Source organism: Propithecus coquereli, unplaced genomic scaffold, assembly GCF_000956105.1.
Source record: "Propithecus coquereli isolate 6110/MARCELLA unplaced genomic scaffold, Pcoq_1.0 Scaffold664, whole genome shotgun sequence".
In the NCBI taxonomy this organism is placed as follows: Eukaryota; Metazoa; Chordata; class Mammalia; order Primates; family Indriidae; genus Propithecus; species Propithecus coquereli.
Genome location: NW_012152663.1, coordinates 516,651 through 529,838, shown reverse-complemented (window position 1 = coordinate 529,838; position 13,188 = coordinate 516,651). Strand labels below are relative to the sequence as shown.

At 61.6% G+C, this 13,188-nt stretch overlaps 1 protein-coding gene across 1 annotated transcript in view; it reads left to right on the top strand.

The window, feature by feature from the left end:
- The window catches only part of TBC1D9B (TBC1 domain family, member 9B (with GRAM domain)), a 40,455-nt gene extending 28,380 nt beyond the window's left edge, over window positions 1-12,075 (top strand). Inside the window, exons 13-23 of the mRNA XM_012660392.1 lie at window positions 957-1,242; window positions 2,804-2,933; window positions 3,058-3,156; window positions 4,010-4,078; window positions 5,035-5,275; window positions 5,692-5,757; window positions 7,239-7,310; window positions 7,547-7,597; window positions 8,997-9,059; window positions 9,558-9,664; window positions 10,780-12,075. Of these exons, the coding sequence (XP_012515846.1) occupies window positions 957-1,242; window positions 2,804-2,933; window positions 3,058-3,156; window positions 4,010-4,078; window positions 5,035-5,275; window positions 5,692-5,757; window positions 7,239-7,310; window positions 7,547-7,597; window positions 8,997-9,059; window positions 9,558-9,664; window positions 10,780-11,472 (1,877 nt within the window). The 3' untranslated portion in view covers window positions 11,473-12,075. The remainder of the gene's footprint in view (window positions 1-956; window positions 1,243-2,803; window positions 2,934-3,057; window positions 3,157-4,009; window positions 4,079-5,034; window positions 5,276-5,691; window positions 5,758-7,238; window positions 7,311-7,546; window positions 7,598-8,996; window positions 9,060-9,557; window positions 9,665-10,779) is intronic.
- The last annotated feature ends 1,113 nt before the right edge of the window (window positions 12,076-13,188 follow it).

Genomic DNA, 13,188 nt, shown 5'->3' with positions numbered 1-13,188 from the left:
CCACCACGCCCAGCCTAAACTTTTTTATTATAGAAAATTTCAAACATCAAAACTAAAGTATAATACATATATACCCCCATGTACCTTTTGCCAAACTTCAACTGTCACAAACTGACACCCAATAAAGACTGTGTCGTCACGTGGAAATGGAAACGAAGTGGAAGTGGGCTCACAACTGTATTTCGTTACACGCACATTTAGTCTGTTATTCTAGGACTCGCTTCCCCTGCTGTTTGGTGCTTGGAGTTACCACTCTTGGGGTCCTTCAGAGTTGCACCTGTTCACAGGCACCAAAACAAGACACAGAAGCCACCAAGGCCACTGCTTACTTCTGACACCTTCAGGGAGAGATTAGTATTGCCCTAAAAGAAAATTCAAGTAGGCCGGGCGCGGTGGCTCACACCTGTAATCCTGGCCCTCTGGGAGGCCAAGGCTGGAGGATTGCTTGAGGTCAAGCGTTCAAGACCAGCCTGAGCAAGAGCGAGACCCCATCTCTACTATAAATAGAAAGAAATTAGCCAAACAACTAAAAATAGAACAAAATTAGCTGGGCACGGTGGCACGTGCCTGTAGTCCCAGCTACTCGGGAGGCCGAGGCAGGAGGATCGCTTGAGCCCAGGAGTTTGAGGTTGCTGTGAGCTAGGCTGACGCCGCGGCACTCACTCTAGCCCGGGCAGCAGAGTGAGACTCTGTCTCAAAAAAAAAAGAAAATTCAAGTAGAGCAGAAGAAACAGCGCTTTCACAGCATGGTCCGGGCGCCGTGGAGGAAGCGAGTGCAGGCTGTCTCCTTCTTTGCCGTCTCCCCGACCCGTGCTCCCTTCAGCCCTCACTGTGCGGAGCTGCCAGGGCCAGGCGGCAGGGACCCCGGGGCTCCCCGTGCCCCAGACTTGGCCCCGCTTTGAGGAGTGCCCGAGGCCACGGTGTGGGCTCACCCCTTGCTCCCTCCCCCCCTGCAGGAGCCCTGGTGGACCAGGGCATCTTCGAAGAGCTCACGAGGGACTTCCTGCCCCAGCTGTCAGAGAAGATGCAGGACCTGGGGGTGATCTCCAGCATCTCGCTGTCGTGGTTCCTGACCCTCTTCCTCAGCGTCATGCCCTTCGAGAGCGCCGTGGTCATCGTCGACTGCTTCTTCTACGAGGGCATCAAGGTGATCCTGCAGGTGGCCCTGGCCGTCCTGGACGCCAACATGGAGCAGCTGCTGGGCTGCAGCGACGAGGGCGAGGCCATGACCGTGCTGGGCAGGTGACGTGCCGGGCTCCTCCCCTCCCAGGGGCTGACCACAGGGCCCACCCCTCACAGCCCTGGGCGCTGCCCAGCCAGCATTCGGGCGCCGCGCCCACCACACGCCAGGCCTGGGCTGTCCGGGGTCAGCAGCGAGCGTCCTTTGTAGTGGGAGACGAAGCAGCGCCTGGGCGGTGATGAACGCTGGGGAAAAGCAGCAGGGGTGGTGGGCAGAGTGCCTGGCTGGGGCTGCCGCTCAGATGTGGGGTCAGGACGCGTCCCATGGGGACCCCGAGAGCCAAGGTCCAATGGCCAGGATTCCTGTGGGCGGCCAGGAGATGGCTGGCACGGTGGGGCCCGGCCTCTGGCGGAGGCTGGCGTCCCTTGCCTTCCCGAGCTCTGCAGCCTCGCGGCCCCCGGGCCCTAGCGGGAGCAGGCCTGCTCTGGGCTTGCCGTGACAGCCGAACGAGCATGCCTGAGGCCCAGGGTCACGCAGGCCCCTCCTCCTCCTCTCCCGCCCCCACCCCACCCCTCACGGGCTCTCCCTGGGGTCCAGCCCCTTCCCTCCAGCCCACAGCCTCGGCCCAGGCCCACAATACCGTTCCTCGGGCCGTGCTTGGTTCATCACGGTCTCGTCAGCCTCTCGACAGCCAGCGTCCCGCAGGACTCTTTCTGATCAGAACCGACCCCGCCCCTCCCCTGGGACGTGGGAACGCCCCACCACAGCTGGTCCTCTGGCCAAAGGAGCTGTCTGAGTCCCCTAGCCTGGCTTTCAAAACCAGGCCCCCTCCCGGTCTCACTGTGGCCCATGCCCGGAGCTCTGTGCGGTCCTGCTGGCCTCACAGGACATCGGCCTGGCCTGGAGTGCTCCCAGACCCCTCCCTTGCCTGCTGAGCCAGCCCAGGTGCTGCCTGGGACCCTGTAGACCTGGCAGGGTTGTCGCCTCCCCGCTCTGGGCTGTGGTACTTTTGGTCCACACTCATGTCAAGACACCCGCCGGCAGCCAGCGTGTGGCCAGCCTGCTTGCCCAGCTCCCACAGCAGGCAGGTAGGGCCTCTCCTCAGGGGGTGTGGGGTGCAGCCACGCCCTACCATCCGAGTGTCAGGCATGGAGCCCTGGCGAGGCTAGGTCGGCTGGCCAGAGGAGAGCCCTGTCCTCAGGGATGTGTCCCTGGAGAAGCCAGTTCCCTGGACCACTGCCGACACCGCCATAGCAGGCCTCCTCCCAGCTCTCTCCTGGGACTCAGCCTTCGGTCCCTGCTTCTTCCTGGCCGTGGCAGGGAGTCCGCACGTGCCTAATGACCCACCAGGAAGAGGGAGCATGTTGTCCTACTGGGTAGGTCCAGGCTTGTGAAGGGCTCCTGCCCATGGGGCCTCTGGGAGGCAGCCTGGTATCCTCAGAGCTCAGGCCTCGGGGGGCAAGGCCTTGAGGCTCTCCACCTTGCCAGGGGCCTGCCGGGGCACCCCTCTGCCCTCCCGGAGGCTTCCCAGCCCTCAGCGAGCTCTTCACTGGGAGTCTGTACATAAATTAGGTCCCTCCTCATCACCTAGCTGTGGTCTAGACTTGTCCCCTACCTTTGCAGGTACCTGGATAACGTGGTCAACAAGCAGAGCGTTTCCCCTCCCATCCCGCACCTCCACGCCTTGCTGACCAGTGGGGATGACCCCCCTGCAGAGGTGGACATCTTCGAGCTTCTCAAAGTGTCCTATGAGGTAGCACTCGCCAGGCCGGTCTGGCCGGGCCTCCCCTGCAGCCTGCGGGTTCAGGTGGCCGCGGCGGGCGGTGGCGCTCTGTTCACGCTAAGCTTGGTCTCACTGAGTCACCTCCGGCCTACAGAAATTCAGCAGCCTGAGGGCCGACGACATTGAACAGATGCGGTTTAAGCAGAGGCTGAAAGTGATCCAGTCCCTGGAGGACACGGCCAAGAGGAGCGTGGTAGGTGGCCCGCAGGGCCAGGGCTGGGGCTGCCGCGCTGGGCCAGGCGCCCCCGCCACGCAGCGGGCGGATGGGGAGCTCCACGTGCACCCTGCCCCTCGCGCTGCCTTGGTGCGCGTGTCGTGGGGGACGCGGTGTGGGACTGGAACCCCGGGGCGGGGGGGCAAACGTGGGGATGTGGGGAGAAATCCTGGTCATTTTTTTCTGTTCACGGGTGAGTCAGCGGGAAGCGTCTCTGCCCCTGCTCCTCCACACAGCCCGTGTCCCTGCTGCAAGCCTCTGTCCTCCTCGCCTCTGGGAAGGCTGGGCCGTCCCTGCCACCCCAGCCTGCAAGACTTGCTCGTGCTCTCTGCCCCCAAAGGCGGGGACTTCTTGCTTTGTCTTCACATTCCCAGCCTCTCCTTCGGGCCTGCAGGACACTGTCAGGGCACCTTGGTCACAAGCAGCAGAATCTGACTGACTCCAGCTAATTCAAGCAAAAAGAGAACTGGCCCACAAGTCCCGGGGCCCCTTACAGAGAGCCAGGACCAGGGCCTGGACAGGGATCCAGACGACGGGAGCTCAGTGGCTGTCCCCACCCTGTGGCCTGCAGCTGAGTGTTGAGAGAGGCTGCCCCAGTGCCCACCCCGGGAGGAGCTCTGGGAGTGTGAGCTGCCTGGGGGCGAGGGGCGAGCGTGTGGGCAGTGCCCTTTCCTGAATGGACTGAGCTCGAGTGCTGGGCCCGCTGGTGACGCCCAGAGGGCAGTCCATGCCTTTGCCCCCAGACACAGAGGGTCCTCCCCGAGAGGGCTTACCGCCACCGCAGCAGGAGCTTGAGAATCCACCAGTACATCCTGTCTCTCTTTCCTTCCAGGTCCGAGCTATTCCAGTGGACATTGGTTTCTCAATCGAAGAGCTGGAGGACCTCTACATGGTGTTTAAGGTGCAGCCAAGAGCCAGGGCAGGACCAGCACCCCATCCTAGTCCCCTAGCACCTCCGCAGCACAGCAGCTTCCTGCCAGAAGAGAAATAGATGTAAAAGCATCCTCAGATATAGTTACCATAAACCTCATGTAGAATTTAATCCTTCTTGGAATTTAGGTGGGACACTTTTAAATGTCAGAAAATCCACTCAAGTCAGCTTACACAGAAGAGGGAATGCATTGGCTCATGTAACTGAAAAGTCTAAGAATGAACAGCTTCAGGCATGGCTGGATCCAGGTGCTCAAATGGGCTGTCAAGCTCCCCCACCTCTTATGTCCTCTTATGACTGCTCTTCCTGCAGAGTGGCGGGACTGTTGTCAGCAGCTCCAGGGCTATCCTGTCTTCCATTCTTAGAAAGAATTTTTCTTTCCAAGTGGTTTTAGCAAAAGGCCCCGGTAGAGTCGATCCTTGGATGACTCGAGTTAGGTGCTGTGGCTACCCAGCGAGGGGTATGCACCCCTCCCACCCATCCCCGGAGAGGGGGCTGGTCACCTGAGGGGGAGGCAGGAGGGGCTCTCCGAGATTTTGGGTGCTTCCAACAAGGGAGGGGAGAGGTGCTGAAGAGGAGGCAGAGAGGGTGGAGCCCAGACTGCCTTTCTGCTCCTGTTGCCGGTCCCCACCCTCCTCCCGCTGCCTCAGGTCCAGTTCCCAGGTGGCCACACACCGTGGCCTTAGGCCCACAACAGTCGAGCCAGCTCTGCCCTTTGTGGGCTGCCGAGGGCACTGTCTCGCAGCAACACCCCCGCCCGTTACCAAGGGGCCGATGGCGCCAGCATGCGAGGTTCTGTGAGTCACTCACCTCGCCAGGGCTCTGCAGGCTGGGACGGAGGGGAGGGTGGACGCACTGGCCAGTCCAGTGACCCTAACAGCCCCAGGGCCTGGCAGCGAGGCCGTCTCACCAGCCTGTCCCTGCAGGCCAAACACCTGGCAAGCCAGTACTGGGGGAGCAGCAGCATGGCTGCCGTGCGCCGGGACCCCAGCCTGCCCTACCTGGAGCAGTACCGGATCGACGCGAGCCAGTTCCAGGATCTCTTTGCCAGCCTCACGCCCTGGGCCTGCGGCTCCCATACGCCTGTGCTGGCGGGGCGCATGTTCCGGCTCCTGGACCAAAACAAGGACCTGCTGATCAACTTCAAGGAGTTCGTGACAGGGATGAGTGAGTGCCCCCCGCGCCTACCAGGAGCCTCGCCCAGCCCCACCCTTTCCCAAAAAGCTCTCCACCTGCCAGCCCCAGCCCATCTGTCCCTGCGGCAGCAAACAAGGCAGCCTCGAGCCCTCGGGCCTTGGCGAGGGAGGAGCAGGTTGCCTGCTGGGGACATGGGGGGCCGGTGGGAGCCCGGCCCCCTCCCTCCCACGCAGCACAGAGCAGCTGGAGGCTGGGTCGGCCAGCCCTGGGGAGGAGCCGGGCCCCCCTGGCGGGGCTCCAGGGAGAGCAGAGACCTGGGGTTGGCTCCAGTGACCTCTCCAGGAGGGAGTCGGGCAGCGGGGCTGTGAAGAGGGTCCCCACTAGAACACCCTGGAAGGGGCTTTGGCGCTGTCTTGCCAGCGCCCCCTCCCTGGCCTTGCCCGCAGGCGGGATGTACCACGGAGACCTGACGGAGAAGCTCAAAGTGCTGTACAAGCTGCACCTGCCCCCAGGTGGGAACCTCCCCGCCCTGCGCCTGGCCAGGGCCGCCTCCTTGTCCAGAGTTCAGGATGCAGCACCCCGAGGCGGAGCACTGGCCTCCGTGGGGCTGCGGGGCCTCGAGCTGGCACAGGGGCTCATGGTGGCAGGGGAGTGGGGGGAAGAGGGAGCCGGGGCACTGGGGCCGAGGCCAGGCACAGCCTGGGAAGGGATGTGAAGGGGAGTCCCACGGGTGCCGGGTGTCTCCAGAAGAGCACTCCACGCAAAACCAGGAGGGGTTCGTGCACAGGACTCAAGTTTGAAACTGAGGCTGTCCAGTTTCTCGAGGGGGTCATCCCAGGGGAACCCGGTCCCATGGCCATCGGGAAGGCCCGCTCCTCTCTGGCCTCCAAGCCTGCCGGAGCCTCATGGGACACAGAGGGCACATCTGCTGCGGGGCTGGGCGGGCCGGAGCCCAGGGGCGAGGGGCTTCCGCCGGGGTGGGAGAGCTCACCTGGCACGGCAAGGATGGCCGCGTGGAGCGTCCTCTAAGGAGGGCTGGTCCCCAGCATCACAGAGGAGACACACTCAGGCAGGTGATGGCTCCGGCAGCTGCCCTCGGAGCTGGCCCCGAGTGATTCTTAGAATACTGGGCTGGGCTTCACCCCCAGAGGTTCTCACTTAGTGGCCTGTGCAGCGGCCCAGACCTTTTGTTTGTGAAGCTCCCAGGCGCTCCTCTGGGCCTCCAGAGCTGAAAAGGCTCTTGGCACAGGTGTTCTCGCCTGCGCCTGGCTTCCCCTTTGAACGCCTCTGGGAGGGTTGGCACTGCCACCGGAGAGGGCTTGGCTGGACAGACCCCGCCGAGCCTGGGTCCCACAGGGAGGGCTGCCCCAACACTCTCGAGCCGCCTTGGCCCGCCCTGCCCTGTCCAGGCTTGGGACGCGTGGCCCACACCTGCTGTCCCCCACATTCACCGTGGGGTCCCTCTCGCTGCGCCTGCTCCTTACAGCAGGCAGGTGAGCCCCCACACAGGACGCGTGGGTCTGCGACCCTGGGCACCGCTTAGTCCCTGCCACAAAGTCGGACGGGCCAGTCAGTGCCCATGCGGAGTGACCGCCACGCTGTGGAGAGTGAAAGCAGCGCGCTGCGTGCGCGAGGCTGGGCTCCCCGCCTCCTGTAGGAGCACAGAACACCTGGAAGCACCCATGGACGGAGGGTCGCTGGGATGAGAGGGGAGAGGGTGGCTGGGTGCCCTGGGCTCCTGATTACACTGATGGAATTTTTGCCCAGCATGTGTTTTTTGTTTTCAAACACAATGTAAAAGTCAGGAAAGTAACAAATAATCAGAACTAATCATCCTCACCAAAGCTGCTACCAAGAGTTATAATCAGGGGTGCGAGGGCCGGCAGGGTACCCGGTGGGGAGAGCAAGGCCTGTGCCCGGACCGGGGGCTCTGCTCGGAGTGAGGTCCCTCCGTTTGCTCCCGCTCTCACCTCTCTCTCCTCCCCGAGCACAGCTCTGAGCCCGGAGGAAGCCGAGTCAGCCCTGGACGCAGCCCGCTATTTCACAGACGACAGCTCCTCGGAAGGTGAGCAGGCCGGGCACCTGAGGCCTGGCCGTGACTCTGCAGCCACCGCAGCCTCCCCGGGGCCGGGGCTCCGAGCACGCTGCATCGGGGTGCTCCCCGGGGGGCCATGGGCTGGGCCCTGCCACGCTCTGGGGGCCGAGCTGTCTGCCGTGGATGTTCTCACTCCTGTTTCTCTTGTGTGTCTGTCTCCCTGGACCTTGGCTCCTCCTCCCTCTGCCCTCTGCTGTCCCCTCCAGCATCTCCTCTGGCCTCAGATCTGGATCTTTTGCTGCCCTGGAAGGCTCAAGGTCAGTCCCTGGAAGGCAGGGGCCACCTTTGCCTCTGGGCTTCGTCTCCCTATCACTGTCCCGCACGATCAGGGAGCCTGGAAGCTCTTTGTCCAAGGGACCCCTCCAGGACCCCATGCTCTGGGGATAAGTCCTGAGAAGGACCCGGAACCCAGCCACCCTCCTGCACTGATGACAGTGCTGGATGCGGGTGTTCACACTGGGCATCGAGCAGGCAGGCCGTCGCCTCTGCAGCCACACGCAAAAGGTGTTCTGTCACGTTCATAGGAAAGAAATATACATGCTGTCCTTGCAGCCGTGAGAAACAGCAGCAAGCGGAGGCTGGGGGGAGTGCCTTCCCAGGAGAGCAGCATGTCCCACGTCACGCTTTTGTTAAGGAAAAATACGTGTTAAGCCCCTGTTAGAACTCACCCCTGTGCTCCGTTTCATGCCTGTTGGGAGCATCCAGTCCAGAGCGAGGGGCCTTCTGAGCCCTGGGGTTTGGCGCTTGGCCGTAACTTCATGCTGTGACTTCACGTGGGGGATGATGCACACTGAGGAGCCAGCCCAGAAGGGAAAATACAAATAGTGTGTCGAGATGCCCGCGGCGGTCCTCGACAGTGCCAGAGGCTTAGTTGAATCTGAACGTGAAGCTGGAGGACGTGAATTCGAGTTTCCAGACTACAGAAGCGGGTGCTCCTTGCGTCACGCTTGGCGCGTGGGCACGTCCAGGATGCTTTAGGCTCGTCCCGCACGGCCTGGGGCGGCTGGCGTTGCGGAGTGGCGTCTGCAAGCAGGTCTCCATTCCAGCGCGAGACACTGGAGCCCAAAGAGACGTGCCCTTCACGGCCACCCACTCCGCCATGGTGTGGCCCCCTCAGAGCTGGGGTGCTGCCTGCTCCTCCTGAGGTCCCCTGCCGGCCACACTGTCTCAGGGAACCGTCCTGGGAGAGCTGGGGGCCGCTCCCCAGGTGCGTGTTCACACACAGGAGCGTGGCGCGTGCCCGCCCCAGCACGCGTGGTCTCCACGAAGTAACAGCACAGAGCACAGTCTGCGTGCGCAAACCTCCGCCAGCTGGCATGGCAGGCGCAGGTAGAATTGGAAATTGGGACCTAACGCAGTAGTTCTCGAACTTTCCACAACATGCATCGTTGTTCTCCTACATTCCTTTGAAAAAGAGGAAGTGGGGGTTGGTGGCTTTTTGTTTTAATATCCCCAAGTGGAGAAATGAGCAGGCCCTCCCTCGCTGCAGTGCTGGAGGGCAGGGCCGGCAGGAGGCAGGCTTGGCCTGGCCAAGGCCCTCAAGGCCTGGCCCGGGCTGGCTCTGCAGAACCACAAGACCGGGCCTCTCAAGGTCCCCACGGTTTGCAGTCGTAACAGAAGAATGTTCTTGTTCCTTTTATCTTTCCGGTTGTCCAGAAGTACTACCACCGGAAGAGCGAGAACGGAGTGGAGACAACGATGTACAAGAAAAAAGAGGAGGTACGGGCCGTGCTCCGACGCCAGGGTCGTGGGCTTGGGCACCCTTGCTTGTCGCGTCTGTCCCCCGTCACTGCCAGAGACCCCTCCCGGGGAGATGGCAAACAAGCGCCCTGACCAAGGAATCGACCCTCGGGGGATGGCCAGCCCACCAGCTGCCGAGGGGCGCGCTCTCCACCAGCCCCAGGCCTGTCCCCTCTGGCTGCCCGGCCGGCACCTCCCTCTCGTGCCAGCCTCTCTCCAGCCTGCACGTGGTTCTGCCACCATCGTGAGGCCATTTCATCAGCTCAGGTCCCACTACTTGGGCAGATTGAGAGGAGCCGCGTGGGTGTTCTGGAGTCTTTTCCCCTCACGGCCTCCCCAAAGGCCAGGGCGTTTTGTGCCAGGGCCCAGGGACCTCCGTGCCGAGACCATCCAGCCCCATGCTCCTGGTGCCAGGGCCCAGCCCGCTTTCTCTCATTCCACAGATGAAGGTTAATCTCTTCTTCCTCTGACCCACAGAGGAGAAGGCAACCAGCCCTCCAGACTACCGGCACTACCTTCGAGTGTGGGCCCAGGAGAAGGAGGCTCAGAAGGAGACCATCAAGCATCTCCCCAAGATGAACCAGGTGGGCTCAGCTGGACCCCAGGACAGACACTTGTGGAGAATTCTGACCGAGGCCTGACGGTGCAGCGTCACGGCACCCTCCCTCCCGTGGGGTGGGAACCCCTCCCTGCCTCTAGAGCCCGTTGGTTAGTCTCGGGTAGCGGTCAGTGACGATTCCAGAAAGGTGAGAGGTCAGTGGCTCCGAGGCATCGTACAGGCGGTGTTTCCGTGGCGACAGCTCACTCAGATTCAGTCAGTGTCAGGGAACAGGGGCAGCACCGGGGAAGGTCAGCCCCCAGTAGCCGGAGACTCGGCACCACCTCTGACAAGAAGGCGCCCGCGCGCTCCTGCCCTCCCCGGCCCTGCCCGGCACACGCAGGCCCAGGCAGCCCCCACGGCCCACTGTTCGCTCCGGTCTCTCTGCCGGGAGCCGGCATCTTGGCAAGGGTCTGGCAGCCAGGAAATGGCAGCCCCACGATTCAGACTGCAGACATCCAACCAAGGCAGTTCTTGAGCGACAGCCTGACCCTGCCCTGGCCGTGCCCAGAGGGGGGCCTGCCGTCTGCGCCCGCTCCCACCCGCACCCCCGGGAACAGGCTCCATCCCACTCTCAGCCACGGAGGCCTGGTGTGTGGTTTGAGGACCTAGAACCTGCCCTCCCCAGCCCTCAGCTGACCCAGCCTGTGCTCACCTTGCCGTCGCCCTCCAAGAGCTTCCTGAGAGGGCAGAGTTGAAGCTGCTTCTAACTAAAAATATAAAAAGCCAAAAGTGATTCCAAGACACGACAAAGGAGTCCTTGTAGTGACGGTTTACAAAGTCATGATAGAAACATGTCTCTCTCTGCTAAGAGGACTTAGGCAAGGGGAGAGACTCCAGGTCAGAGCCACATCCTCCCGGTGCTAAAAGAAAGGCGCTGGAAAAGAAAGCCCTGTGAAGAGCTGTGTGGCGTTAGTCAAGTCACTCTCCCTCTCTGAGCCTGTATCCTAATCCGTGAAGAGGAAATGATGGGGACGGGTTTGTGGAGATGACTCACAAGACCACACCCAGTACCTGTGAGAGTGGCCAGTGTGGCCCGCACGTGGGCAGTCTGACCCAACTCTCACATCTCCCTGTTCTTTTTGTTTTTCTCCTTAAAAGGAGCAATTTATCGAGCTGTGCAAGACCCTTTACAACATGTTCAGCGAAGACCCCATGGAGCAGGACCTGTACCACGCCATCGCCACGGTGGCCAGCCTCCTCCTCCGCATCGGTGAGGTGGGGAAGAAATTCTCGGGCAGGAAGCCCAGGGACAGCGCCCACAGCGGGGACCATGACGCCGCCACGGAGGACGAACCACCAGCACCCGAGCCCCATCGGGACCCAGCCCGGGAGCCCCAGCCACCAGCTGTGGGGGACCCCCAGGCCAAAGCTGGCGGAGACGCCCACCTCGGGAAAGCGCCGCCGGAGAGCCAGGTGGTGGTCGAGGCGGGCAGCGGCGAGGGGCGGGGCTCTCCGTCCCAGCTGCTGTCGGACGAGGACACCAAGGACGACATGTCCATGTCCTCCTACTCGGTGGTCAGCACGGGCTCCCTGCAGTGCGAGGACCTGGCGGATGACATGGTGCTGGTGGGCGGGGACGGCCGCAGCCCCACAGCGCGCATGGGGGGCTCCGTCGACGCCGACTGGTGCATCTCCTTCGAGCAGATCCTGGCCTCCGTCCTGACGGAGTCCGTGCTGGTGACCTTCTTCGAGAAGAGGGTGGATGTTGGACTCAAGATCAAGGACCAGAAGAAGGTGGAGCGGCAGTTCAGCACCTCCAGCGAGCACGAGCAGCCCGGAGTTTCGGGCTGACCTCTGGCCGCACAGCCCCAGCCGCGGCCTCGTCTCCTGCCCTTCCTCCCTTTCTGTTCTCGCTGTCAAGACGCACCCTTCCTCTTCTCCCAAGAGCAGCGAGTCGTGAGTGGAAAGAAGGCTGATGCAGGCACAGGTGCCTTAGGTGGATTCCCCAGGCCTGCATCTCCTGGCGCCAGCTGCTCCCGAGGTCCAGGAAGAGGCCGGAGCCCACCTGGCACCCAGCCACCCTGCACAGTGTCGAGGCTCTGAGATCTGCCCTGCTTGCCTCCTGCTGCTCTGCCCCATGCTGGTCCCCCACCCGTGGGCCGCTCTCCTGCAGCTGCATGGTCCAGGGTCATGTGCTTGTTGGGCACCAAAGCGATGGAAGCTTCGGGGTGCTCTCCGGGAGGCCTCCAGCCTGAGCCTCCTGACGAAGGAACACCGGCAGAAATCACCCCGGGCGGGCGCCGCGCACAGGCATGACATGACATGCTCTCAGCTCATCACCCTTCCTGTTAACTTTAAAAGCACATGCCTCAGGTCCCGATATAGTCCTTGGATTCATTTCAGTTGGCTAAAAATCACACTGTGCTCAATGCCTTAATAAATCCCTGAAAGAAAGCAAGCCCACACGTGTACAGTGCCTTGCTGTGGCCCTCGCCCATTGCTTAGGCTTCCTGGCTCCTGGGGCCAGGTGCGGGGCCCTGGCTGTGTTCTGGAAGTTCGGGACACTCAGTCCCCCTGGAGTGAGAGGCCTGCCAAGTTGGACGGGGACACGGAAGGTGCTGGAGCAGGCTGGGCGGGGCTGCGGTTGGGGGTACCCTGATCCCTGCCCATCTCCATGGGTGGGAGGCTGTGGGTCCTGGTTCAGGAAGTGAGTCCTTGGGCCTGGGCTGCAGAAAGCCCTGTGCGTTGGGGTTCAGGAGGCAGACTGGAGCACAGGCACCAGTGGGCCGAGCCAGCGCAGGGCTGTCACGAGGGCCCCTCGCCTTGCAGCAAGAGCTAAGGCTGGCCGTCGGTGTACGCTGCCCCCACTCAGGGCTGCTCTTGCTTCTGCTAAAGATGCAGCAGTCCCCCCTTACCTGCGGGGGCGTGTGCCAAGTCCCCTGGGGGGGCCTGGAACCTCGGATAGAACCGAGCCCCATGTACGCTATGTTTTTCCTATACCTGCATCCCTACGATCAAGTTCAGTGTGTGAATTAGGCACAGTAAGAGATTAACAACAATAAAAATAGGAAAATTATGGGAATGTACTGTGATACAAGCCATGTGAATGTGGTCATCCCACTGTACCATACGCACTCACTTGCCGGAGGGCGGCTGACTACAGGTTAACTGAAGCCACAGGAAAACTACACACAGTGAAACCTCAGATGGGGGCCACTGTGTATCTCTGTGGCTACTGGTTTTGTTTTTTTTTAATTTAGTAGCTTTATTAAGGTATAATTTATATACCATAAAAGTTGCTTAAGTTAAAATTCAGTGATTTCTAGTAAATTTACAAAGTTGGACAACCATCTCCACAAATGCAATTTTTGACCATTTCCATCACCCCAGAAAGACCCCGCAGGCCCATTTGTAGCCAATCCCCTTTCCCACCCCTAGTCCCAGGCGACTGCTGGGCCACTGTCTGTCTCTATGGATTTTATAGCTGGTCTTAAAAATGATGCTTTCCATGATTTTACCTTGTTCACAACTCCTGTATCAGTTACACAGAACAGAACTGTTACATTC